The 27,655-nt window shown below is 36.8% G+C and overlaps 1 protein-coding gene across 1 annotated transcript; it reads right to left on the bottom strand.

Moving 5' to 3' along the window:
* Positions 1-8,195: 8,195 nt before the first annotated feature.
* LOC127976207 (muskelin) lies at positions 8,196-26,301 on the bottom strand. Its single transcript, XM_052580477.1, has 18 exons — positions 26,191-26,301; positions 24,745-24,814; positions 23,532-23,674; positions 23,212-23,300; positions 22,724-22,833; positions 22,190-22,382; positions 18,007-18,084; positions 17,782-17,847; positions 17,172-17,284; positions 16,073-16,285; positions 15,728-15,949; positions 15,242-15,371; positions 12,743-12,890; positions 11,864-11,978; positions 11,385-11,524; positions 10,738-10,840; positions 10,490-10,544; positions 8,196-10,356 (listed from the first exon to the last, which is right to left on the bottom strand). The coding sequence occupies exons 1-18, from the start codon at positions 26,268-26,270 to the stop codon at positions 10,235-10,237; spliced, it is 2,190 nt and encodes a 729-aa protein (XP_052436437.1). The 5' UTR covers positions 26,271-26,301; the 3' UTR covers positions 8,196-10,234.
* Between the last annotated feature and the right edge of the window lie 1,354 nt (positions 26,302-27,655).

Genomic DNA, 27,655 nt, shown 5'->3' on the forward strand with positions numbered 1-27,655 from the left:
GTAATAATATATTGAAGTTATTTTAAATGGATTTTTATGGTTTATAGAGAAGAAATATGACTTTTAAAAATGTTACAGTTTTTGATTTACATATATAACTCAACACTTATTTCTAAGTTACTCTATAATGCATCCAAAGTAAATGCATTTTTAAGCATTATCCACTCACAAAACTGCAGTACTTGCTGTGGTGATGCTGAGGGCTGAGAAATCACTGCTGGTCATTTATGGCTTATATTTAGAATGTCTTTGATTGTCACCACAGCAACTGTGCATTAAAAGGTAAGATCAGACTTCTGAGGTTTGTGTAATGTCTTATTGAAATGCACACAAAAATTTGTTGAAAAGTTTTTTATTCCTATTAACAAGGCCAAAAACAAAAACAAAATCTCACAAAGATATATACATTTTAATTAAAAAAAGAACACTTAAATCCCTAAGATATGACATATCAATAACAATATCACTGATATGATAACAAAAGATCCTGTTACTCAACAGGTTTCTCACATCATCACACTCCTCCTGAACTCTCTCTGATCAAGAATGACAGAAAAACATGTCATATAATTTCAGGAATCCTTTTTCCTTTAAGTGACTTGAACAAATGTCTAATACGCATCTAAACATACAAATGGTGATAAAAATGTATTTCTGTGCATCTCACCTGTTACCCCTCGAGAGCTTGGTCTATTAATGAAGACATCATCATAATGCTCAGGTGTGTCCACTAAAAATGAAAATATCAGTCAAAATTAAATATGTAAGCAAAAAAAAAAAAACCTTATTTAAAATATTATCTGTAATGATCTTGATTTCAGAGTAATATTATTTTTAAAAGTTGATAAAATTGTAAACACCTTTTTTGATATCAGAGTTGTGTCTCGTCATGACATCATAACTCTCAGGTGTCTTCTACAAATTCACACATTCATCACAGACACACACATTCATTACATTCAGAACAAAATTGAAATATCTGTTTTAAATATACTGTAATATTTTGATTTTAAAGTATATTATATGGTGTTGTAGAATAAGAGAGTGACACCTGTCTCACAATCTGGTTTCAGTCCATCAGTGATGACATCATCATACTATCCCGGTGTGATTTTCTTCATCTCTTCTGCATCAACACACAATATGTTTGGATACAAAAGCCAAAATATGTTCTTGTTGCAGATCTTGAGATTGAGAATTTCTTAAACATTTAGTGGTGAGTAATTTGATCAATTCAAAAGGTCACTGACCTTTTAGGCCAATGTTGGTGGTGACATCATCATAATATGCAGTCTTTTGCTAAAAGAGTAGTGTAGCGTGTTAATATATAAGTAAACAGCAATTTTTGGTCTGTATTAAGCAAGGTTATAATCGTTAATGAAAACGAACAAAAAAACGAAAACTAGGTGGTAAAAAAAACATTATCGTTAATGAAAAAATAAAAACGAGGCATTTCAAAAAAACGATAACTAACTAAAACTGTCATGTGTGTTTGGCAAAACTAACAAAAATAAAATAAATTTATAGATTAAATGTCCTTAGTTTTCGTCTTTTTAATGTATTTCATAGAGCAAATAACGTTCAGCTGCATTTCCTTTCCCTGCGTCTCTCACTCACGCATCTCTCTCACACATACATACATACATACACACACACACACACACACACACGCACGTGCACACACACACACGCACACACACACAGCCCCTCCCTCCGTGTACACCGTTGCTGTGTCTGAAATCGCTCACTCATTCACTAATCCCTATATAGTGTATGGCAGTTGAGTTCACTATATCAGGAAGGAGTGAACAAATAAATAAGTGAATGGGTGTCGGACAGTGACCTATAGCCTACACTGCGCGTGAGACTTGAAGCTGTTGCAAAATTATTGCCATATGTACTTTTATATTACATGTACCTAATTTTAGAAAATAATACTAATAGCAATAAAACTCAAAATTACTTTATATTGCAGTTATACATACCTCCGTCAGCTTTATGCTGATGACAGTCATTTATACATCGGCTAAGTCATCTGCTAAGGTTGCTGCAGTTTTAAATAAACAAATGGAAAGGATATCTATATGGCTCCAGGAAAATCATCTTACCCTGAACGTTAAGAAAACTGTCTTTATGTGCTTTTCTAATAGAAAACAAAAAAGTAATAATTCAAGTAAATAATAAAGAAATCGATTGTAGATACATTTTTGTAAAACTACACAAGGGCAAAGAGCATTTTCTATTGAGGGCTCCAAACTCTAGAACCTGTTGCCAAATGAGTTTAAGGCAATACTTGAAATAAAGTCCTTTACATTGAAGGTAAAGCGTTGGTTTAAAATAAACCAGAATTGCACACATATTTAAATGTAAGAATTTTTGTATGTATAAGTGTAATGTAAAGTTGTTTTTTTTCTTATATGTATAAATCAGGGAGGTATTTGAAAGTCTGTAAGGAAAATATTGTGGTAGTTTTATTCTATGAGTAGTAGGTTTAATCTTTGTTTCTATTTAACTTTTTTCTTTTTTTTTAGAAAAGCTTTTTAGGGACCTGAGATGCAAATTATTTTGTATGCATTTTTTTATGCATTTAGCAGATGCTTTTTTCCAAAGCGACTTACAGTGCATTCAGGCTAACAGTTTTTACCTATCATGTGTTCACGTAGAATCGAACCCCCAACCTTTATAGCGCAATGTTCTACCAATTGCGCTACAGGAATAATAATTGTTTATTATTTAATTTTGTTCTGTTGTTCGTAGCTCTGGGATTCTTTGACTCTTTGCCATTGCCCTCAACAGTTAAGATGTAAGATAAGCAGTCACCACCAGTGTTTTTTAAATCACTTTCTATTAAATATAGTGTCTTTCTATTCATAATCTTTTAACAAATTTGGCAGAAACAGTTGTAATGGGCATAATTTACAAAATACCAGCCATCAGTGTGAAAGCCTCGGGGTGCTATAGCCTAGTTTAAGGATGTGCTTAAATGTTCTACTTGAACATTTCTCATATTTATTATTAGCATTAATCGCATTGATATAATGTGATATATACAGTATTGTTCAAAATAATAGCAGTACAATGTGACTAACCAGAATAATCAAGGTTTTTAGTATATTTTTTATTGCTACGTGGCAAACAAGTTACCAGTAGGTTCAGTAGATTGTCAGAAAACAAACAAGACCCAGCATTCATGATATGCACGCTCTTAAGGCTGTGCAATTGGGCAATTAGTTGAAAGGGGTGTGTTCAAAAAAATAGCAGTGTCTACCTTTGACTGTACAAACTCAAAACTATTTTGTACAAACATTTTTTTTTCTGGGATTTAGCAATCCTGTGAATCACTAAACTAATATTTAGTTGTATGACCACAGTTTTTTAAAACTGCTTGACATCTGTGTGGCATGGAGTCAACCAACTTGTGGCACCTCTCAGCTGTTATTCCACTCCATGATTCTTTAACAACATTCCACAATTCATTCACATTTCTTGGTTTTGCTTCAGAAACAGCATTTTTGATATCACCCCACAAGTTCTCAATTGGATTAAGGTCTGGAGATTGGGCTGGCCACTCCATAACATTAATTTTGTTGGTTTGGAACCAAGACTTTGCCCGTTTACTAGTGTGTTTTGGGTCATTGTCTTGTTGAAACAACCATTTCAAGGGCATGTCCTCTTCAGCATAGGGCAACATGACCTCTTCAAGTATTTTAACATATGCAAACTGATCCATGATCCCTGGTATGCGATAAATAGGCCCAACACCATAGTAGGAGAAACATGCCCATATCATGATGCTTGCACCTCCATGCTTCACTGTCTTCACTGTGTACTGTGGCTTGAATTCAGAGTTTGGGGGTCGTCTCACAAACTGCCTGTGGCCCTTGGACCCAAAAAGAACAATTTTACTCTCATCAGTCCACAAAATGTTCCTCCATTTCTCTTTAGGCCAGTTGATGTGTTCTTTGGCAAATTGTAACCTCTTCTGCACATGCCTTTTTTTTAACAGAGGGACTTTGCGGGGGATTCTTGAAAATAGATTAGCTTCACACAGACGTCTTCTAACTGTCACAGTACTTACAGGTAACTCCAGACTGTCTTTGATCATCCTGGAGGTGATCATTGGCTGAGCCTTTGCCATTCTGGTTATTCTTCTATCCATTTTGATGGTTGTCTTCCGTTTTCTTCCACGTCTCTCTGGTTTTGCTCTCCATTTTAAGGCATTGGAGATCATTTTAGCTGAACAGCCTATCATTTTTTGCACCTCTTTATAGGTTTTCCCCTCTCTAATCAACTTTTTAATCAAAGTACGCTGTTCTTCTGAACAATGTCTTGAACGACCCATTTTCCTCAGCTTTCAAATGCATGTTCAACAAGTGTTGGCTTCATCCTTAAATAGGGGCCACCTGATTCACACCTGTTTCTTCACAAAATTGATGACCTCAGTGATTGAATGCCACACTGCTATTTTTTTGAACACACCCCTTTCAACTAATTCAACTAATTGCCCAATTGCACAGCCTTAAGAGCGTGCATATCATGAATGCTGGGTCTCATTTGTTTTCTGAGAATCTACTGAACCTACTGGTAACTTGTTTGCCACGTAGCAATAAAAAATTTTAAGAAAAACCTTGATTATTCTGGTTAGTCACATTGTACTGCTATTATTTTGAACAATACTGTATAAGCTGAATTAGCTCATTTACAGTTGAAAATTCAAGCTCCTCTTAAACTGTTCGTTATTTTAAAACTTTTACAAAAAATTTAGTGTTAAGAAAAAACATTTCCTTGTTAATGTTTATAAGGGCTTACTGTTTTTGAAACCATATAAAAATTAAAATCCATTTATGTCAAACACTTGCCAGCTAACAAAAAACGTTTTCAGAAATTTTGCCAATGTTAGTGTATCCTAATATTAATAGAAACTTAAATAGAATGTCTGTTCACAAATCTTTAGCACAAAAGCATTAATTACATTGTTTATGGAACGTTTTATTACTGAAACATTTTGTTGTATGCTGTTGTATCTTTTTTTCCTAAAACATTCAGAGAATATTCAAACAGTCCCATAATGTTTGCAAAATTATAAAACGGAATGTTTCAACTTTCACACTAGGAAAAAAACGGTTTATAATAACTAACATTTCTATAACTAACAATGTTAACAAAACGTTCTTAACATATTTTTGTTGGCTGGGTTGTCTTTCTCTAACATTTTTGCCCTGAGCCCTTGTTAATTTCTAACCCTTTCTATCATTTAGATAAATAAACAAATGGGGGAAAAACTGTTGTAGAAATCCTATATTTTGTATTTAAAAGAGAGAGTGCTCATTTATCAACAGTAAAATACTGTAAATAAGCCAGAGTTAGCCCAAATGGCCAATTTTCATCTGTTGCCTCTTGCCAGATTTTAAAAAGGCAACCTAAAAATCACACATAAACATATAATAAGATTTACAATTAACCACAAATGATAATAATGGCATCATAAAGGAGAATTATTTTTTTACACTATTACAAATATGACTTGCTTTTAACAATTTCTTTAATTTATATGTTAAATAATTTTTACTACTCCTTAATTCAGTTTGTAGAGTTTATCTGTTCTGCAAATATAACGGTGGCAGAAAATCCTGGTAGAGCTCTTATACAGCATCTGTGCCTCTCAACATTTCTGTCAGCTGCTTTTCTGAAATTACAAACAGTGCCACAATTACAGATGAAGTGTGCGTCTCAGACTCAAGAGGGATATGAGGGAGGACTGTTATTCTTTAATCATCCAGACATCAGACTGATGCTCATTAGAAAAGTGCTCCTGTTTTGTTTAGCCAACCTTGTAAAAAGCATCATAAGCACGTTTTTAGTCTCCTCTCAGTCAACCTTTTCTAAAAGGTCTAAATAATTGTTTGAAATTGCATTCAGTCTCTTATGTCACCAAGGCTGCAAAAATACAGAGCTTTTTTTGTCCCCCACAATCCTAGGGAGGGGGTAAATGGAGCATGTGCATATCTTATTAGTAAGTAATTCGTACAATACAATATAATACTGCTTTATTAATCCCCAAGAGGCAATTAAGGAACAAATTACAACTTTTGTAATTAAATTACAAAAAAATTCCCCTTTAAATTAAAGATTTGTACTTTTATACAAAGCTGGATAAACTCAAACTAATTGGATTGACAAATGTCATTTTCACAAACGTTTAACTACCAGTCAAAAGTATGAAAATGTTTTGTTGTATGTCCACCAAGGCTGCATTTAATTGATCAAAAATACAGCAAAAACTGTATTATTGTGAAATATTATTACAATTTACAAAATAACAGTTTCTATTTATTAAAATTCTAAATTCTAGTTGTTACATTCTAATAATATTTTTTTCAAATTATAATTATTACATTCAATGCTGTCATGACAAAGCTGAACTTTCATCAGCCAAAAAGTGTTTCACGGTTTCCGTAAAAAAGATTAAGCAGCAGTAACTTTTCATCATCAATAATAATAAGAACTATAATTAATAATTTAGCTTTACCATCATATGAATAAATAACATTTTTAAATATATTAAAATAGAAAAGTTATTTAACACACAATATTAGTTTGTTCTGATTAAATACATTTAGCATTGGTGAATACAATAGATTTCTTTTAAAAACATTAAAAAATCTGAATTATTCCAAACAAGACTTCCAACCAATCGTGATAGAGAGACTTTTACCTCAGCAGCAACACCTGATGGAAGAGCTGCAGACAGTGGAGAACAGCTATCATGACGGTCCCAGCTGGAGGTGATGGAGGTACAGCCAGAGATGCAAAAGAGAAAGAGTTCAATGACAGCTGAATCGTCCCTATAGACAACCTGCTGAATGAGGACATACCTAATGAAGAAGACACACACTTGTAATGGAACCGGATGAGCTGTCAGCAGAGAGAAACCGGCTACTCTAACGGTGGATTGTGACAGGCCAGAATCTAGAGAAAGCGCAGACTGACATAAAGACTATCAAACAATCAATGGTTTCATTTGGTGCCTGGATGTACATGCTGTAAGAAATTAGATAAATACTAAGTTTGTGCTAGAAATAAAAGTTTCAAGTTTTGTATGTCACTGCATATGGGAAAGAGAAAATTCTGTAAATTGAACGTCGATGCATAATCTATGGTAGTTCTTTGTGCCTTAACTTTTTCCCCCAAAACCAATAGTTTTTAAATAAACAATTTGATGAGCATAAAATATATAACAAAAAAATTGTTTAAACATCCCATTTTTAATTTAAAAACCAAATGAAAATAATAATAATTTAGATTTTCCACTGCAATGCATTTTGGGGACTGCTTTATCTAAATGTGAAGCTGCCTTAGAATTTGGCCAAAATAAGGCATCAATTGCACTGCATTTGCATTAGGAGTGTGCTTTATTGTGCCTTAAAATGTTATCAAGCAAAGTCAAGTTTAAGTTTCACATGAAACATCTCTAAAGTTATATATTCAGGATTCAAGTTCAAAGTTTCTGACCAGTGAATTTCCATTATTTTTCATGAACTTTCCAATCAAAGTTACAAATATATATTAATATATATTTTAACCTTAAATCTAGATCATTAAAGGGTCCCTAAATTGTCAACACTCTAGAGCTTTATAAACGTGCAAACAAACAACTTTGGCAACATCTCCAAGATTATTTATGAATCCTACCTATACAAATGCTGTTAATTCAGGATGCTTACAAAAATAATGTCATAAATACATTGTATTTATCAATTAACTTCTATTAACTAAATCAAATCAACATTTGGGGTGACCAACCTTTGCGCTAAAACAGCTTTTGTTCTAGGTACACTTGCACATAGATTTCAGGTAGCTCACGAGGAAGCGTCCTACAGTTCTTCTAGATTTAATCAGCCTCAGTTTCTTCTGATTCTTCATGTCACTCCAAACAGAATAGATGTTGATCTCCGAGTGGAGCACTGGGCTGTTGTCAGGCTCCTTGTGCAAACAAAAATCTCACTGGATTATTTCAATACGAAAAAGAATGTTTGGAAATGTAAACTGATATTTCCTACTGACACACTACAGCAACAATAAATCAATAAAATAATTGGTTTAAAAGCATTGTTTTTTTGGTCGGGGAAAATACTAATGGGCTAAAAATGCTGAAAGTTTTTACAGGTCTATGTTAAAGGAAGACCAAGACAATATTTAAGAAAACTTGAACAAAATACAATCTTTATTTTTTATGTACATTACATACAATGCAGTTCTTTAATGGGTTCTACACATTCATGAGAGCCACAGTGTAGTGCTGACACCTCAATGTGCCCTCGCTCAAGAGCAGAGATGAGGATTTCCAAGAGAGAGGAAAAGAAAAAAGTCATTTCATCTCTGACACTGCAGAAATGTACACCGAAAGCAAGAAAACGTATTTGGCATAAGTCTCCGGTTTTAAGTGTTGATCCTCTCATGTCTCCTTGATTTCATTGTTTTCTTTCTGACATAAAAACACTGCTAGAGCTACAAAAGGCAAAGTAAGCCCTGGAATCCAAATCATTCAGACCCAAATTGTGTTCAAGCCAGGAAAGAAATAAAGAGCACTGAATCTTAGAAATTACCAACTGGCCAATCACAAAGAAGTCAAACTTCCACACTCCAGTGCGCCGGAAGTGTTTCTCCACAGAATGAAATCTCAGATAATACTGAGTTCAGGGAATTGAGATATGACACAATCAGCAGGGTGAAGCATAATGTACTGTCTCATGGTTCTTTGAGCCTTTGGTTTCTGCGTGGGTGAAGCAAAAACTACAGCAAATTTAACAGCGATCTGATTCCTGAAACTTTTTTTTTTTTTTGGACGGGGAAAAACTTGCTACTCGTGCACAGGGAGACAAATAACAAAAATAACTGCTGTTAAACTAACACTGCACAAGTTATCCTGATGTATGGATGGAACTATATGGAAGACTATCTATCATTCAGCACTTTCATCTGTCCAGAACTGTAAACAACCCGGAAGCTCATACGGAATGAAGGGCACATGTAGCCGTCTCTATGACATCATAGAGAGAAAAAGAACATAATATATGACATTCAGGGCTCAAGATCACCATGAAACAATAATAATATTAATAATAAATAGTGAGGGGTCTCTTCTGTCTTCGGTGGTCCCAATAAGACTCCTTTGAGTCGGTAAGTTACCAGTAAGCTGAACAGTCTGTGAAACAAAGCAGGATGAACTGGACTATACAGAGTTCTAAAAGCAGCCATAACCTGAAGTAAACAGCAATCTACACTTCAAATATTCAAATCATCCATATCTTCGGTTTGTCTAAGTGCAGCAAAGTGTTCGCTCATCCATTCGCTAATGGATGCAAGTGAAATGATATGTTATAAAGTACAAAGTGTTGCCATGAATTATCATGTGCTGCTAATATTTGCGTTCCTACACACACACAGTGGAAAACAGTTCTTGTGTACCTAAATGTGTGCATTACACCTCAAACATGCCACTATAGCAATCTAACCTTTTAAAATTTGTGGATGAGAATTTATGAAATCGGGTGTTTCATCACTATTAAAGAGAAAGAAAGCACTAATGTCATGGCAGCATCCAATTGCAGCAGCAGGATGGAAGCCAGTATTCAAATCCAGTATTGAGAGAGATCAGAATATATCTACTAGAGTGAGAAAACTGACTCTAGAGGGCACTCTGATCTTTGCCTTCAGCCTCCACTGGCTCAGCGCACATGTTTGTCCATAAAAATGTTATTTAAAATATAAAGGCAACCCATGTTGATCACACAGTTCATAAATCAAAACCACCCCTTTATGATGTAAGCTGTTTGGATTTTTAACTCAAATATATTTCAACCTGTATGAAAGAAAACTGAAATGATAAAACTGAAACAGATTTGAAACTAAGCAGGTTTGTTAAAAATAATAATAATAATAATAATTCAGTGCGCAATTTGGCAGATATGCATATTTAGACCTAATTCTGACACCTTTTTAAAAATCAAAAACATCACAACCCTGGCAAACCAGAGTAAAAAAAAAATATATATACATTTCTGCATTTTAAATAAGTCTTAGGGACATTTAAGTGCCATTGCTTCTGTAAGAGGAAACACAGTTGGTGGGCACGGCACACCTCGGGTGGAGAATGTAGAAAAATAACTTCTGTTTTGGGTTGGAGGAGTCTGAGAGGTCTAAAGAGGGGTGTGGTCTATTGTGTAGGGCGTGACTACAGGGTGATGAGGTCAACAAGGTTACCCTTGGGTGGGGTCATGTTGTCTGGGAAGAAATTGACAAGCATGTCGAACAGCTGTGTGCGCTGGGCGTACGTCTGATCCACATCTGAAAAGCCTGGCATGAAAAAAAATCTATATTAAGTATCAAAGCACTAATGAATATATTTTAGCAGACTCTGTGCTGATTTTCAGTAGTAGTAAAAGAACGTGATTGGAGGACAATTGTGTTCATCAAAAAGAGCGCTCACCTAGAGGAATGAAGTCTGAGCTGGATTTGAACAGAGCAGAGGGCAAGAGCTGGAACTACAGGAAACAAACACACAAAAAGCACATTTTACTTATGAAATATGTAATGGGCCTAGTCAGACTCAAGCATTTACACAATACTTTTAACGCTCATTAAATTCACAAACTTTTGAAAAGGCTAATTGTTTAAAGTTTTGTTATCTACAAGCTTAAATCGTACAATTTAACCATTTTTTATCAGGGTCCTGACCTCTTTTGTCTCATCGGGGTCGGTGTGGTCCACGGTAAGAGACAGATCATTCTGTAGATATTTAAGTGCATTCAAGGGCTCAGTCTGAGCCTTCTCCTCAAACCTGCAAACACACATAAGAACATTAAACATGTTTAAATGTGCCTTTAAAACTCTGCAATAGTAAATGTCATAACGACAAATGAGGACCAATTTTTTTTTTTTTACCTAGGAGCACTACTATTTCATTAAGTAACCAAAATTGGCCACCAGATGGCACAAAGTGAGCAGAAATCGCAGGCACCAACGTAAAACTAGTGCTGTAATTTAATCACTAACTGCAGAGCTGCAAGACACTGCAATTACAGAGCAATACAGCTGGGTCCTAATGGTTTACATTCAGATCACAACAGGATCAGAGAAAGATCATGTTCTTAATATTAACACTGGACAAAATATTTAACATGGAACAGATATCTAAACATTTTCGTAGCGCCATTCGGAAACGAAGAGCACCTGACAGTTTTCTTTGGCTTCAGACAGAGAGAGAGCAGACTATGCAATTCAGTAAACATTATTCTTTAGCACAATTTCCTAATCAAGAACTGCGAGGTTAGAATATTGAGTCTGTGAACATCTTTCACATTCATATAAAAGTACATTTGTACCTGTATTTGCGAATGAGGTATTTGCAGTGTCGAAGCAGATATTCTTTGGAAGGGCGGCACAGCTTTAGAGACCAGAAATCATCCAATCTCATTTTGGGTGAGCTTGACTTCCCTGGGTTTCCACCGAAAAGATAATGCACCTGTGTACCATATCATCGTATCAATCCCCTGCTGATTGCTTTGATTAATCAGTACAGCAATTAAGGAAATGTGTGTTTTATCAGCTCAAGATGTCAAAGTGCCAGAGGTTAATATAAATAATATTTAAAATGTCTCTCTACAAACGTTCACGCATTACAACCTTGTAATTAGAAATTGTCACATATGGTCATTTAAATTCAGTTTGTGATATATACAATCAATGTCTTCTTTAAAAAGGTAAAGATAGCCAACAGATCAGATACTTCTGAATTAAAACAGGATATTTAACCAAACAAGAAAGACAAAATGGGGAATAGAAGTGTAGTGACCTACATTACCTTGTGCAACTCATCATAGACTAACTGATGAGCAAAACGAGGACAAGGTTCTTCTTCTTGTAGGGCCTTAGTGGTGTTTTCTTTCACCGCCTGGTCATTCTTATAAACGCATGACCTGCACACAAACACACAGTCTATTACACCAAACTGTGCATACTGTCCTAGAAAAGTGCACAAACCCAATATGCACGAACCCAATTCAAGTCATATAAACAAAATGACAAACCAGTGCACCAGATTCAAAGGAAACGGTGACAGAACAATTTTTTCAGAAGCTGTAAGTCAACTGCTTCAATTAGCGTACAGAACAAAGGGATTTTTTCTACACCAGTTTAAATGCAAAGCACATTTAACACACACACACACACACACACACACACACACACACATGCAGACACGAGCGGCCAGACCCACACGCAAGCAGAGAACATTCTGTTCCTGTTTGATGGTCTCCAACCCCCTTTCTGAAGGTTAGGCGGGCCTTTGAAATACAATTTTGCTCTCGCTATATTCAATATGTGTCAATGCGCATGCAAGCAAAGAACAATTTATGTAATTTATGTGTTTTTTGTATGATACATTTACAGACATCATATATGCATCATTCAACACTATGGCTGTTTAATGCACTGAAAATAGAACATACACTGAAGGAATGAAAGAACATGTTTTTTTTTTCATTATAACTGAAGATTTTATTCTTTTCCAGCAGTGTATGGCAATCTAAAGCCTCAGGAATGAAGCTTCGAAAGGCACTTTGTGGATTACTGATTCAGGGTGTCCTCAGGGCCACAGTGTATAAACACAGGTCTAGTGCTCTTATTAGTATTCAACGTGCACTGCTGTACAGATGAAGAGCGTGTCCGAGAACTCACGCACCAGTTGTTGCGTGCAATGTCATAGATCCAGAAGGAGTTGCGTACATTCTCCTCGCGTTTGTCTTTGTCTTTGCTGAGCCCTGATAGAACGTGGATCTCATTGAGCTCTGGGTCGATGGTGGCACGCTGAGTGAATCCCGTCATTGGTACTGCAACACAAACACAGACTTAAACTAAGGTCATTAAGAAAAGGCGTAAACTGTTTAAAGTGTCATGATGTAGCAGCTTGGTGTAGTCATTTGTAAAAAAAAAAAAAAAGAAAAACATGCAAATCACCTCGATTTTTTCTATGGTTTCAGCCAAACTCAACAAATGTTCTACCGATGGGGCAAAATTAACCTTTTTGCCCCACCTGGAAATGGTGAATGAATTTCCCAAATTTGCATTATTTTTTTATTTTCAAGTTGAAGTTTTGCATAATTTCTAGATCGAATTAATATGACTACAGATATAATATGAAATATTTTTAAGCATTAATGTTTAATGAGGTTTTAAAATATTTGATTAATAATATATTTATGTAATAACAAATAAAAATATTAAATCATTTTATATTGCTATAAATCTAGGATTAGCAAGTGAATTTACAGAATTTGCCTTATTGTTGATTTTAAATCATATTAAAATAATATATTATTTTAGCATTATTAATATAACGGTTTCATTTTGTTGTATTTCTCCATGGTATCTAGACTCTTAAAAAAAAAATCCAGTTTGAACCCAAATAAAATGTCATTTTCCTGATTTATTTATTTATTTTTGTAAATTAGTATTTAGTTTGTTTAGCAAATAGTTCTGAAATAAGCAGGATTATGTCCCAGGACAGTGTTTGAATCTCTTGATTGGTTTCACACTGCCAACTGGTCTGTAATTCCAAGATTTTGTTTGGTTTTTATGCTCATTAAAACATCAGCCCAGTTTGGAACTACATGATAAATAATTTTTTGGGGGTGAACTATTCTTCAAGGCCTGGTTGTGGGCTGAATGCATCCTTTCCTTCCTGGTAAATTGTGTTTTGTTCACTCTTATTTTTGTCTCTCTCTGCTGCCTTCTTGCTCTTGTTCTCTTTCTGTCACTCCTGTCCTCGTCGCACACACTTCTCTCTCTAACACGATAACAGAGAGAACACAGAGGTCTTTTTATACTCTCTCATTGCGTAAAGTCGCCCATTGAGATTTTACACAATCTGTTTATGGGAACAGGAAGTGTGTCACAGGCCTATGTCTGCACAGTCTCTCACAGGCTTCACAGAGCTCTCACACTCATTTTCCTTCTGCATCTCTCCTCTCTGTTAACTGGCTGTTCGATTTGGTATCTTCCTCTGATCTTGACACTATATCATGCTATAATTACCGATTATAGAGAAAACGAAGAAAAATTGGGGAGACATTATGTGGGTGTGCACACATTATGAGCTGTCTGCACAACAAATTCTTCTCCATGCGGATCAGACGTTTTACAGAGTCTGCTTTGTTAAGTCTTGATTGTGCATGCACGTTTAATTTGTATGTGTGTGTGTGTAGCTAACATGAGTAATCAAACTCCCGTAATCAAACGAGCACCACAAGTGCGAGGGCATGAAGTATTTTCTAAGAACTCATTCAGTAAGGGAAAAAAAACAGCTCTTATTTTCAAGAAGAGAGGGATCTGTGCCCTATGCAAGGACCAGACTATCACAAAGAATTGGGTAAGAAACCACCTAGCAACTAAACAAAATACCATCTAGCATAGGGCTGTGCAATTAATTGCATGCGATTGTCATTCGCATCTCGTCAGAAAAGCCGGTTCCGTGATTAGTAGTAAATCTCCATCACCTGCTTTCAGATGGAGCAGCATTTACTACACCGAGCCGTACACGTTTACTGACGAGATGCTAGCAATACCCTAGAAACCACCTTTAACACCCTAGAATAGTGCCTGTGAGACTAGCAAGTTTTACATGACTAGAGTCATCTAAAGCTGCACATTTCTAGTCTGCCAGAGAAGACTTTAAATATTAAAATGTATATTTTATGCCGAGCCTTCAGAGGACTTTATGTTGATGAAAGGGAGAGTGCGTGTTCTTTGTAGAGCAACATGTTGTAATCTCAAAAACCTTGTCTCCCTGCACAGGAATTTGCTGCACTATTCACTCATCATCAGGACACTCAATCCTCATGAGAAACATTCATCACTTTCACCCAGACCAGCAGATCTGTATATATCAGTCTCAAGAAGATGTCGTCAAGTTGATTTAGCTGTTGAACAGTAGGACTGCAATAGATCACATGTTCACCTCAGCTGCACGTAACAGGCCTCAGCAGTGACATAATCCCCACCTGATTCAACCCTATTTCTGAACATGATATCACCTTCACGCTCAAGATTCCTCTGCTCTCCTTTTAAGGAGCGTCTTCTCAGGGCACGGCTTTTTAAGAGCCATTGTTACAGTACGACAAAAACAAAATAAACCAAAACGCCAGTATTTTCACAAATCTACAGCCTGCTAATGACATCATACCCATGCCTGAGTCTTTCTTGGTGCCATCTGAGATGATCTCCACATGGTCTCCATCAACGTCGTAACTGAAGAAATCATTCAAGTAAGTTTTGGACCTCTGACCTCCGAAAACGTACAAGCAGCGATTTCTCTGTGGGAGAGAAAAGAAAAATTATCATATCAAATTTGTTGTTAAAACCACCCATAAATTCCATTAAACACTTTTTAATTCCAACACACAAATGAATGAATAAATAAATTTTTTGTTAATTAACTTTCTTATTCTTATTGTGAAATCTAGTTTGTGTGTGTGTGTGTGTGTGTGTATAAATATATACACACTATTTTACTTTAACAAAATAATACAGAAAAATAAATAAATAAATAAATAAATAAATAAATATATTAGACCTAATTCACACCAATAACGCCACAAATGCATTTGTTATTTATAAAAAAATTTCAGGTCAACTTGTAAAATATCTGAAAAGGAGAAAGGAGACATACTGTGTGGAAGAGCATGCAGTGTCCGATGCGGGACTGGATGTCCTCTGGCCCAGCGTTACACGAGTCTTCTCGGAGCAAACTCCAGCTGCCAGCTTGACAGTGATACGCATAAAGCCCACTGAACTGAGGTTCTGACGTCCTGCCATCATCCACACTGCCGTTATACGTCAGAATCCGACCACCAAAAGTGTAGATCATGTGCTTCTCAGAGTCCATGCACATCTGAGAGAGATAAAGGAAACCTGAGAGATACTGAACTGTTCATCATAAATCTGTAAAAGGGAGACTCCTGGTGGTATGTGAGCATATATCCTGAATACATGTAGCGTAATCTAAAAAGCGTACCTGGTGGTCGAAAACGAGTTTGGGTCCTCCATCAGCGGACGTGTCTTCGCTAAGGAGAGTCCATGTGTTAGCGTCAATGTCATAGCAGTAGAAGTCACTCTTCAGTGACTTGCTGTTTCTGACAGAGGAGTCCAGATAACGGCCCAGCGTGTAGATCTGCCTCCGCTGAGAGTCGATGCACATCTTGTGACACGAACGAGCACTGGGACCATTCTAAAAGAAATATATCACAACCTCTTACACTGATTACCTATAGATCAACTGATACATAGAGCACATAAAAATAAAAATGATTTTTCAAAATGGCATATTAAATGATTTCCTGAAGTTACACAAAACCTTTTCAGTTTTTAATCAGTCTCTCAGAGAATAAAGTTGTTTTTAGAAGCTTTTTTCTCTGAGGTTTTTTTTAAGGTACCAGGACACGATAATGGGCGTTCAGCGGAAGAACTAGTCACTGGAATATCCAACTTTTATATCATTAACATTTAAGAGAGGGTTATCCTGAATAAAGGAGACAAATGGCCATGATCCGGACTAATGCTCATCCATGCACTGCAGCCAGTCACTTTCAGCTCTGATTTAATGCATTCCATATTACTTGGTATGTTGATCATGAAAAGAATAAAACCATATGAACAAATGTACAATAAAAAGGAGAGCAAAACAAAGTCTACCATAAATCATTGGTTCCTTAAACTTGCAAAGGAAGTAGACTGCCAGCCGCCAGGCAGACGACTACTGGCAGATCATGTGACCTACCAGAATGAGACCACTGGCAGGTCACAGTCAGGGACTGAACCTCTACTGTGATTTATGCAGATTTAAGCAACCAAAGAGATCTCAATTATAACTTTCCGTCAGCACTATTGTCATTCTACATATTTTCCACTACAATCATTTCTTTCTCTTCCTCATTCACAAACTACAACTAGGAGTCAAAAATAGTAACCTACAGATTTAAGAGTTTACATCACTCAGTGCACTCTGCACAGAAAGCACAGTGAAGTATGTGAAACTCGATGACATGATTGAAACATTTAGCAGATTTTTGTGCCATTCAGCGGAGTAATAATTGAAAGAAAAACCCCTCTTTTACCTCCTTCTCTGTATCCCTGGAGATACAGGCCCATTGGTTCTCCTTCACACTGTACGCCCAGAAATCAGCCAAGTCCTGCGTTCCATCCCAGCCACCAAAAAGATACACAGTTTCTGCCGAACAAAGAGGTGAATACAAAAAAAAAAACAGAAAGAGAAGGCAATGGTGAGTGGGTGAGGTGTTTTACACCTATGAAAGAAACTCAATATGGAATTGAAAGATGAAACCGATTATGTTGTTTTTAAAGCTGTTTTACATCATCAAAATTCTTGAAAAGCAGCCTTGTGCTATGGTTGAAAGGCTGATGTCACCATGGTGATAAGCAGAGACAGTTGTTTGAGCTATTGAGCGTGAGCTGAGCTGTAGAGCGGGTTACTTGAGGTCATTTTAAAAGCCCAGGGCCACATGAGGGCTGCGAGATCGATTCTTCCTCTAACAACAAGCTCACAGATTCACACACACCTTTAAAACAGCACTTAACTCACAACAGCGGAGCTAAATGCAGTCTTAGCATGCATTCCATTACAAGTAAGACAGGACAAGCTAAACAGTGCTGCGATAACCGCCCAATCAGCAACTTTGCAAATCATCCATCTAACATAAAAAGTACCTGTCTGAACATCAATGACCATCTGATGACCTCCTCTCATGCCCGGCCTGTTATCATCACTGTCACCTATTCAGAAAAAAAACTAATGAGAAAGAACAGAATTGAACTCAAAGTTGTGTGTATCAGGAGCAAGACACTGAATATCAATACAGCCCTGAAGTCATTTAATACAGCAGACATGTATTCCCTGGAGTCACTTCTGTGTTCTGTGGGCTGCTGTCGTACCTTTGTTACATTTGGGGATGATCTGACTCCAGCGTGGCTTATAATCCTGCTGGCTGATGTACTGATTAAACAAACCATCTGGAAGAGAACAGATAGAGAGTCAAGTGTGCACTTTAATTTGCTAATGCATGCTCTCTGAGCAGGAAACAATCCAAGTGTACATTAGGTTCTAATTACTGTAAATTTACACTGTGACCAATAAAGAGAACGTGCAATAACTTGAAATGCAATTGCGAACAATTTTAAAGGTCAAGTGTGTAAAAATCCTATCCCATCCTAATATAAAAATCTGTAAACACAGTATTTGCTCTTCACTAGCCTGACAGCACAATACTGGATCGACTACCGTATTTTTCCGGACTATAAGTCACACTTTTTTTTTCATAGTTTGGCTGGTCCTGGGACTTATAGTCAGGTGCGACTTATTTATCAAAATTAATTTGACATGAACCAAGAGAATTGAACTAAGAGAAAACATTACCGTCTACAGCTGCTCAGTGCTCCTGTAGCATACACTGACTAGCATAGAGGGCCCTCTCGCGGCTGTAGACTGTAATGTTTTCTTTTGGTTCTTGGTTCTAAATAAATGCAACGTATAGTCCAGTGCGACTTATATGTTTTTTTTTCTCGTCATGACGTATTTTTGGACTGATGCGACTTATACTTAGGTGCGACTTATAGTTAAAAAAAATACGGTATTTGTTTTGTCTGTAGAGCAGATTTAAACATGGTAACGTGTTACTGTGTGTTTGTGGCGATTTGCAGAAAATTTACTTAAGCCAGTTCATTCTGTGGACATTTATGCAATAGCTGCTTTTCCACTGTCGGGCCAGTGCAGGCTAGTGCTTTAAACAGGCCGAGCAGGGCTAATAGCCCTGGATCTGAAGCACCAAGGCCAAAATAGTGCTGCGTTTCCACAGTCAGGCCAGAAGCTCTGCTGCGCTTCGCTAAAATTCGCCCTTTATACGCCTCTCAGGATCAACATCACAAAAACCCATCATTTCACCAACTAAGACAAGTTATCAGAAAACAAATAAGAAAATAAGTCTGGAACTGGAACTAGCGCGATCACAAAACAAACACTCAAACATTAAATATTTAAATCCAAAAGCATTGATGTTTTACTATAATTAATTAGTCGTGGCCTAATGGTTAGAGGGCTGGACTCCCAATCGAAGGGTTGTGGGTTCTAGTCTCGGGCCGGACGGAATTGTGGATGGGGGGAGTGCATGTACAGTTCTCTCTCCACCTTCAATACCATGACTTAGGTGCCCTTGAGCAAGGCATCCAACCCCCAACTGCTCCCCGGGCGCCGCAGCATAAATGGCTGCCCACTGCTCCGAGTGTGTGCTCACAATGTGTGTGTGTGTGTGTGTGTGTGTGTTCACTGCTCTGTGTGTGTGTGAGCGCGCATTTCGGATGGGTTAAAGGCAGAGCACAAATTCTGAGTATGGGTCACCATACTTGGCTGAATGTCACTTCACTTTTTCTTTTGATAATAAGTGATACATTGATCATAATGAATTAATTTATCAGGATTGAAAATTAGTCACACAGAAATAAAGCATTATGAACATAGCCTGATTATTCAGTCGATTCAGTTTCTGTTTATTTGTAGTCACAGTAGCCTATATACATCACATTTAGAAATAAGGATAGTTTATATTTTTATAAAAGCTCCCGAACAATTTTTTTTTAAATATATTTATGACATAGGCTACATGAAGCTAAACTCTCGAGACTAGACTCATGACAGATAAAATGTTACTAAATAAATACACGATTGTGATTTAGCTGACGTCCAATTTCTTCAAGTGGCCGCATACTATTGAGCCTAGCGTGCATTATCTTTTGCATCTCTTATAAATATTTCTGCCTTGTATGGTGATTATAATCCAAATCGGATCAAGTTTCAAACACTCACTTGCGAGAAACTCCACTTTTGTTCATAACCACTCCTCTAGCCCCAGCTGGCCCGCTTTTGGCATAACAGTGGAAACGCGGCTATTGTCTCTGAGCAGCTATTTTGGCCATAAACAACCTACTCCTATCTACTTGAACAGGAGAAGACCGAAATCTCTAACATCACTCGCCAAGGTCACAATAAAACAATGTATTTTAGGCCAATTAAACCTAGCATCAACTGTATTCTGAAACTAAAACTGCACAAAAACTAAACCTAACCTTTTTTTCAGGTTTCTGCACAAATTATGACAAAATTTGATCTTTAGGGATTACAGATTGGTTCTCTTTACTAGAAGGCGGGAATTCCTTCTCTTGAGAGACCATACTGAGTGCTGTACTTCCTCTTATTTGTCGTAATCAACTGTAAGTAGGGCTGAAACGATTCCTCGAGTTACTCGAGTTACTCGATTACAAAAATTCCTCGAGGCAAAAACTCTGCCTCGAAGCCTCGTTAAATTCCTATGACGCGCACTATACGCGCGGCGCAGGGATTTGATTGTGTCACACGGACCGTTTATTCACACGGACCTTTTGAATTTAGTTGGCGCGATGGCGGAGAATAGATCTATAAATAAACGGCAGAAATTGTCTAAAGTGTGGGATCATTACACACTTAATAAAGAAGAGAACAAGGTGCAGTGTCTCTACTGCAAAATAGAGCTGGCATACCACAACAGCACATCTTCCATGATTCAGCATCTGAACAGAAGACATCCACTCTATGCTGTTTCACCAAGCATCGCTGAAACAAGGTAAGTTAACGTAGTCTAAGCCTATTGATGTTCGCTGATTTTAATCCCATACTGCATTTGTAGCGATGTCGTGATGCGGTTTGACTAGATAGGATGTTTAACTTTGATGACGTTTTAAAGTAGTAAACGTAACTATCACGTTCAATTGCAAGAGAGTATAGCCTAAAAAAAGAACCCCTTCACACACACACAAACACAGGCACGCACGCACACGTACATTTTGATGTTTGTTTTGAGATTACAGCTTATTATTTATAATTGTTTATAATTGTTTTATTTACATAATTTTTTAATACATTTTATACATTGTGTACCTGTTTGGCTTTTTATTTTATATTCATTTTTTGTTCTCAGGTTAACTAAACTAAATTTGCAGAAGGTGCAATCCTTTTTTTGTAATGTTGTGTATTAAGAAGACAAAAAACTAAGTTTATATTCATATTAGTTTTACAATACATGTTATACATGTTACAGTAAGTTCACTTAACTGTACATTGTTCTATAATTGTTGGCAATGCCAACTTGGCACTTAACTTTTGGAGCCAAACTTTTGGACTTGGAAATAAATACCTCTGTTGAGAAATAAAAGCCAAATGCTTGTTCATTTTACAGCCACATCATTTTTGTTATGCATTATTTGTTTTGGTTGTTCAAAAACACACACAAATCGTTTTATCCGATTACTCGATTAATCGATCGATTAAGTGCTAGATTAATCGATTACAAAAAGAATCGATAGCTGCAGCCCTAACTGTAAGTTCTGGTGAAAAGATCTAGAGAGGCATTAAAAACTACTAGAAGCCAAGAGCACAGACACTCACAACCTCCAGTGATTCAAATAGCTGTCAATGAGTCCTACACTGCTATTGGTAGCATTACTCATTCTCAAATGAACCAAACTATTCAAAGGTCACTTTAAATTTAAACAGCATTTGTGCAGATGTCTTCCTTTAAGCTTGAATGTTTTGAAGACACACATTCTGCAGGTTGAATCATAATCAGATGATTTTTTTTTTTTTTTTTTTTTTGACGTGTTATTTAAAATGAATGGGACGATCTTGGTCATTTTAATTAAATTCATAGTTCCTCGTTTTTTTTTTACCTGCACCCTTCAGGCAACAGGCAAATATTAACTCAGGTGGGAGTATGTGAAAAACAAGTTTCGCAAAGAATAATCACTATTCAAATAGTGAGAATACGAGGAACTAAAGCTTTGAGTCATTTATTTTTGGACTATATACTGCTGTATAATAATACAATTGTTCCATAATGCTGCAAATTTATCAAAATCTCATTTTTTTTTTTTTTTTTTTGTCAATGTCAATGTCAACAAGGATGTACTTGCTCGCACCATAACATGATTATAGTCCAGAACCGTTCTGTTGCCTACAGTGAACCAACATGCCCACATTCCCTACTTAATGAATGTGGCAAAGAGCCATTTGATGAATCACAGTGTGATGTACCTCTCACAGCTTTGTCTATGAGCTCCTCGCAGGCGTCAAAGTCTCCTCTGAGGACCAGCCGCTCGTGGAGGTGTGTGAGCATGGGGTGCTCCAGAGCGATCCGTGTTTTCTTCTGCAGGGACTCGAAGGCTTCTGTGTAGTTGTGCTGCCGGAAGTGTTTCAGGCACAGGCGGATGGCCTCCTGTTCACGGTACTGTCGAGAAAAAAAATAAACCGCTTTAGCTGTAACGTGCCATCAATCCATGCTTAATATTGCATATTCTGCAATAAGCATTCTCTATTATGTAGCATTAAACTTTAATTATTTTAAGATATATTTACACATACATACATATATATATATATATATAGTTTTATATCAAGCTTGCCACCCATTTTTAGATCCATAATATCATGTCACTGTGTATATAATTGCATACAAATGGAGAAAGAAAGAAAATCCTAAAATGGTTCTTTTCATTTTGGGGTGAATTATAGACATTTTTTGTGCAATTCATCCTCAGAGATGGATGTGGATGTTTGGACACAACTCACCTTACTGTACCAGTTAAGGCAGGGCTGGACAACGTCTGGATCTTCTATGCCGTGTAACTCAATAAACCAGATGCTGAAGTTAAAGCTGGGGCCCCATGACATCAGAGGCACTGTACGTAACCAAACACACACAGACACAGAATCAAGAGAGGACATTCACACATATGTTGACAAACTGCAGATACACAGTATTAAAAAAAACAACAACAAGGAGAGATTATTTCAAATGTTCTATTCTCAACCCACTCTCAGAGATTTCAATGTCTGAAAGAGACAACATGTGACTTTACAAGAGAAAAATGTCTGGTCAAAAGAGTTCAGCGGTCACACAAGCACTAGTTTGTTCCGTCAAAGACTTGCAGAGTCATTCAATCACTCACTCAACTCATTGTCTTCCTCTGAAATCATGTGATGACTGATCTTTTCCCTAAATGTGTCACCACATGAGTTCACCAGGTCTTCAGCTCTTTCTTTCCGTAAACACTCACCTATTTTAATGAACCTGCAGGGAAACATCTGCTCATCGATCTTGTGCTTTAGCGTGAATGTCTCCTTGTTGAAGTCATTCTTAAGGCCACTAGGATTAGATGAGAAAAGACAGTCAGTGACCTCATCACATCACAAGAAGCCATTCCCCCAAACATAACTCACATTGCAAGAGACACTATAAGCCATTTACTAAAACATTTGTGTTCTGATGTCCTCTTACTAAGTTTAGTCACCTGCTGTCAAGATGGCCTAAAAAGCTAAGTGTCCAAAAAGCTTATCTGACATAAAGATTAAACTAACATCTTCTCACAAGTCTTACCTAGACAAGAGTTCTGTCATGTTTTCTTCGCTCATGCCTCCGAACACCTTGAACTTCTTCAGGTTACACACGTGGGTTTTCTCATATTTGCCATAGGTGATGCTCAGAACGATAGCTGGTCTCTCCAGTTTTAAGATCAAGTACTGAGTAGAAGAAAAAAAAAAATTACGACAATGCAGTTCAAATCCGAAATCTTCTAGATCATAAATATCAAAACATATGATGATCATGTGATTTAAAACATGTACAGGGGTCATTTCAGAAAAAAAAGGATAACGACAGGAACTATGATTTTGTATAGTTCTAATCTCTGCAGAGGGTAAGTGTACCTTTTTAAGTGAAAGGATGAGAGTGGAAGGACACAAGTGAGAAAACACCAGGCTTTGAGTTTGGGCTGGAGGTTAAAAGTTGGGGGCACGTGCTACTGTACCGCCAACATACACTTTCAATTTCTTTATTGCCTAACCACAAGTCTGTCAGTGCTACAATGGTCTGTGCCACAAGGCCGTCAAAGAAAAGAGGCTTCCTCTTTCCAGAAGAAGATGAAAGCAAGACAGACCATGTATCACCAATATCAAAAATGACATGCTCATCTCTGAAGCCAAATACCAACACTTGTTAAGGCATAGAGAACTTTTGATTCTTTTGCCCCATGTTTTACATTTTATTATCATTTAATTTGAGATGTTTTACTACATCTCAAATTAAAATACATTCCATTGTAGCACTTTGAGTGTGGGAAATGCACTTAATGAAATGTATTATTATTATAAAAACGTATGTAATTAGTGAGCACTGAATCTGTCTTCAAAGCATTCACAGAACAAATAATCTGAAAATCTGTATAAAATATTTTTTTATTTTTTTTATTAATGTTATTTTAATGTAATGTTCTCATGTTAATTTTTGTTTTTTTTAAATAATTATGCTGTTTTGTCATTTTTTTTTCTTATTCTTTCAAATGTTTATGTATTTCTTGTACATTTTTTATTGCAGTTTTAGCTTTATCTATTTTTGGACCATAAACTAAAAGAAAATGAGAATTGATGCCCTGGCAACTAGCTGAAATACAATAAATTATCTTTTTCACTTATTTTTCCCAAGTACCATTTTTTTATGGTTTTAGTTTTTTGTTTTTGTTAACAATAACAACCCTGATATAGGAACTATTTTCCAGCTCAGGCCAACACTGAAAGACATGAAGATAATTTACCTGAGGAGGGTAGTTGCTCTCAGATGACCACCTGGAAGACTGATCGCTAGGTTTGTCCACTAAAATATTCCTGCAAGCAAACAACATAAGAAGGAATTAAAAGCATAATGCACCACAAACATTCTTTACAACTTTTTTCCCCCACTTTTCCTTGCATGCATGATGTAATGTTGTTCTGATCTTCCATAAAATTATGGTGTCCCTATGAAAGCACAAGTATCCAGTGGTGATGCACACTTAAAAAACTAATGCATACACAAAATGTGACTTGTTTATACAATCATGCCTGCAAATGGATTATGCTGCTAATGCCAAGTCCAACACAGTTCAGCTTGCTAGTTCATAAAGCATTTAAGTTTGAGGTGAGGAGCAAAAACTAAACTGGCAAGAGTACACAGGTGTCACAACAATAATGTTTCATCACTGATTAAAGCATGAACATATGCTCTGTTTATGTCAGTCCACAGCACAAATGTGTAATATATGATCCATTTTGCATGACACAAATTGGATGGGATATTTTAGGTTGGACCGCAATAACCAGTCAGCTCATTGGTTGTGTTTCAAAACTCAGTGAGCGACCGCTGTCTAGATAGGCAGCACACTTGTTCCGAAACTCTGCTACTTTGTGCCTTGCTACATAGCTAGAAATAACAGCACATTTCGTGCAAATGCTCCTCTGTTAAATACATTTAGGCAAGGAAGTATTGTTACATCATATCGTAGATCAACAGTAACAGAAGAAGATTAAAAGAGGGGATAAAAATAGTCTGTGACTCTCACAAGTGTCATATTCCAACAGTTTAGCATTAGCCGCCATAGGATCTTTAAGCATTTATGTATTTTAAAACAATACGTGTAGTCTAATTAACTTGGATTCCGACCAGATGTTTTAAAATAAATACTGCTTTCAGCGATTTATTTACTTCCATAATAACAGTTCACTCAAACGTTAGTAAACTAGCAGTGTAGCTAACCGGCTACATACTGTATCTCAATTATATTTTAAGAGTAACAGTGCAGGAAGACACCTGTCAGGTTCTTAAAATAGCATCATTATCTGTGTAAAAACATGTCAATTTTTAAACATCCGTGCATTTTAGACGTGCTAACTGTATAAACTCATATGGGCTGCTTCGTACTAGCCTAACCTAGCATGCTAACGGGAGTAACATTTGCACATTTCCACACAATTAACGTTATAGCCGTTTGCCCACTTCCGCCCATCCAGATGCACATTGATATCTAACTTAAATTAATGAATTTAATTGTTTGCAGTTTATACATTTACGCCTGCTTTATGTATATGTGCCCGTCTGCTGTAGCCCGGCCCGTTTGTTAGATAAAGTCATGGATTTAGTTGATATTACAGAGTTATATACTTTGCATGTGTATTTAAGAGCATATATAGAGTATTAACGTCAGTGTTTAATGTGAGTTACTCACTCGGGTAAATATGTAGAGGAGTAGGAGCTCCATTTATAAACAGTGTAGGAGAGCACTCTGCTGTCAGGAGCCACCGCCATCTTGATGCACGAGCCACACTCACACACGCGCATATACATACACACATGCATACATACATACATACATACATATTCACACTCATACAAACAGAGAGAAAGACGCGATCTTAAAGTGGAACAGGACTACAGCATTATGGGAATAATAATAAATAAATAAATGCTCATATATAACGTGTATAATAAAGTGATTTATTCAATGCAATCTGATAACATGGTGTTTTTTGTATTTAAATTTATTGTGTGTTTTATACCCCCAACCCCCCCCCCCCCCCAATAAATAAATTATAAAGTAAATATCCAATAGCTCTGGTACTTCAACTGGTGTGAAATGGTGCATTGATTCACTTTAAAAGAAACAGGGCTTAAAAACACACATTCTGTAGGTTGCTGTAAACTATAGGAAAACTTTCCCCTCTTCCCCATAACCTAAATATTTTCATAGAACCTTGCACTAATACTTTAAATAAATCATCAAGCAATGGCTGCACTATTTATCATAACAATGAGGCTCAGAGCAAATTTACTGCATCTAGCCTGAAAGTAGGCTATTCTTGACACAAGCAAATGAACCAGTGGCTACTCTCCAAGAGGCTAGCCGCCCAAGGGGCAATCTCATCCTCATAGCCAAGGAGCCAAGCGAGGGATGAGGGGAGAGGTGCTTCTTTGTTTGAATGAACTAATCCTCTTCAATCCCATGCACTGAAGGTCTTTTATCGGCTGATTAACAGTGGGCTTCAGTTTTCTTTCACATGATATCACCAGTTCTTTTTTTTATATGATATGACAAGAAAATATGGAGTAGTAATCTTTGAAAAAGTTGGAAAGTTTAGACAGACATGGATTGACAGACGGAAAGACAGATAGATAGATGCAAGGAAATTGCTATAAAAGAATATTGCATCTGAAAGAACCATTTACCGGATCATCAAGAACTTCAAGGAGAGAGGTTCAACTGCAGTAAATAAGTTTTCAGTGTCCAGCAAGTGCCAGGACAGTCGATCTGAGGAGTGAGCTATGGAATCATGTCTCCAGCAGTGCAGAGCTTGCTCAGGGATGGCAGGAGGTTGGTGTGAGAGCATCTGCACGCACGAGGACAACAATTTTGGACAATGGCCTGGTGTCAACAAGGACAACAAAGAAGCCATTTCTCTTCAAGAAAAATGTCCAGAACAGACTGAAATTCTGCAGGAATTCAGCAGAAAACTGGTGCAAAGTTATTTTCTCTGATGAAGCTTCCTTCCGACTGTTTGGGACATCTGGAAAATTTATTGTTCGGGGAAGAAAAGGTGAACGCTACCATGAGTCCTGTGTTGTGCCAACAGTAAAGCATCAGACCATCCATGTGTGGGGTTGCTTTTCAACCAAGGGAGAGGGCTCTCTCATAA

The sequence above is a fragment of the Carassius gibelio genome, chromosome A4, assembly GCF_023724105.1.
Source record: "Carassius gibelio isolate Cgi1373 ecotype wild population from Czech Republic chromosome A4, carGib1.2-hapl.c, whole genome shotgun sequence".
NCBI lineage: Eukaryota > Metazoa > Chordata > Actinopteri > Cypriniformes > Cyprinidae > Carassius > Carassius gibelio.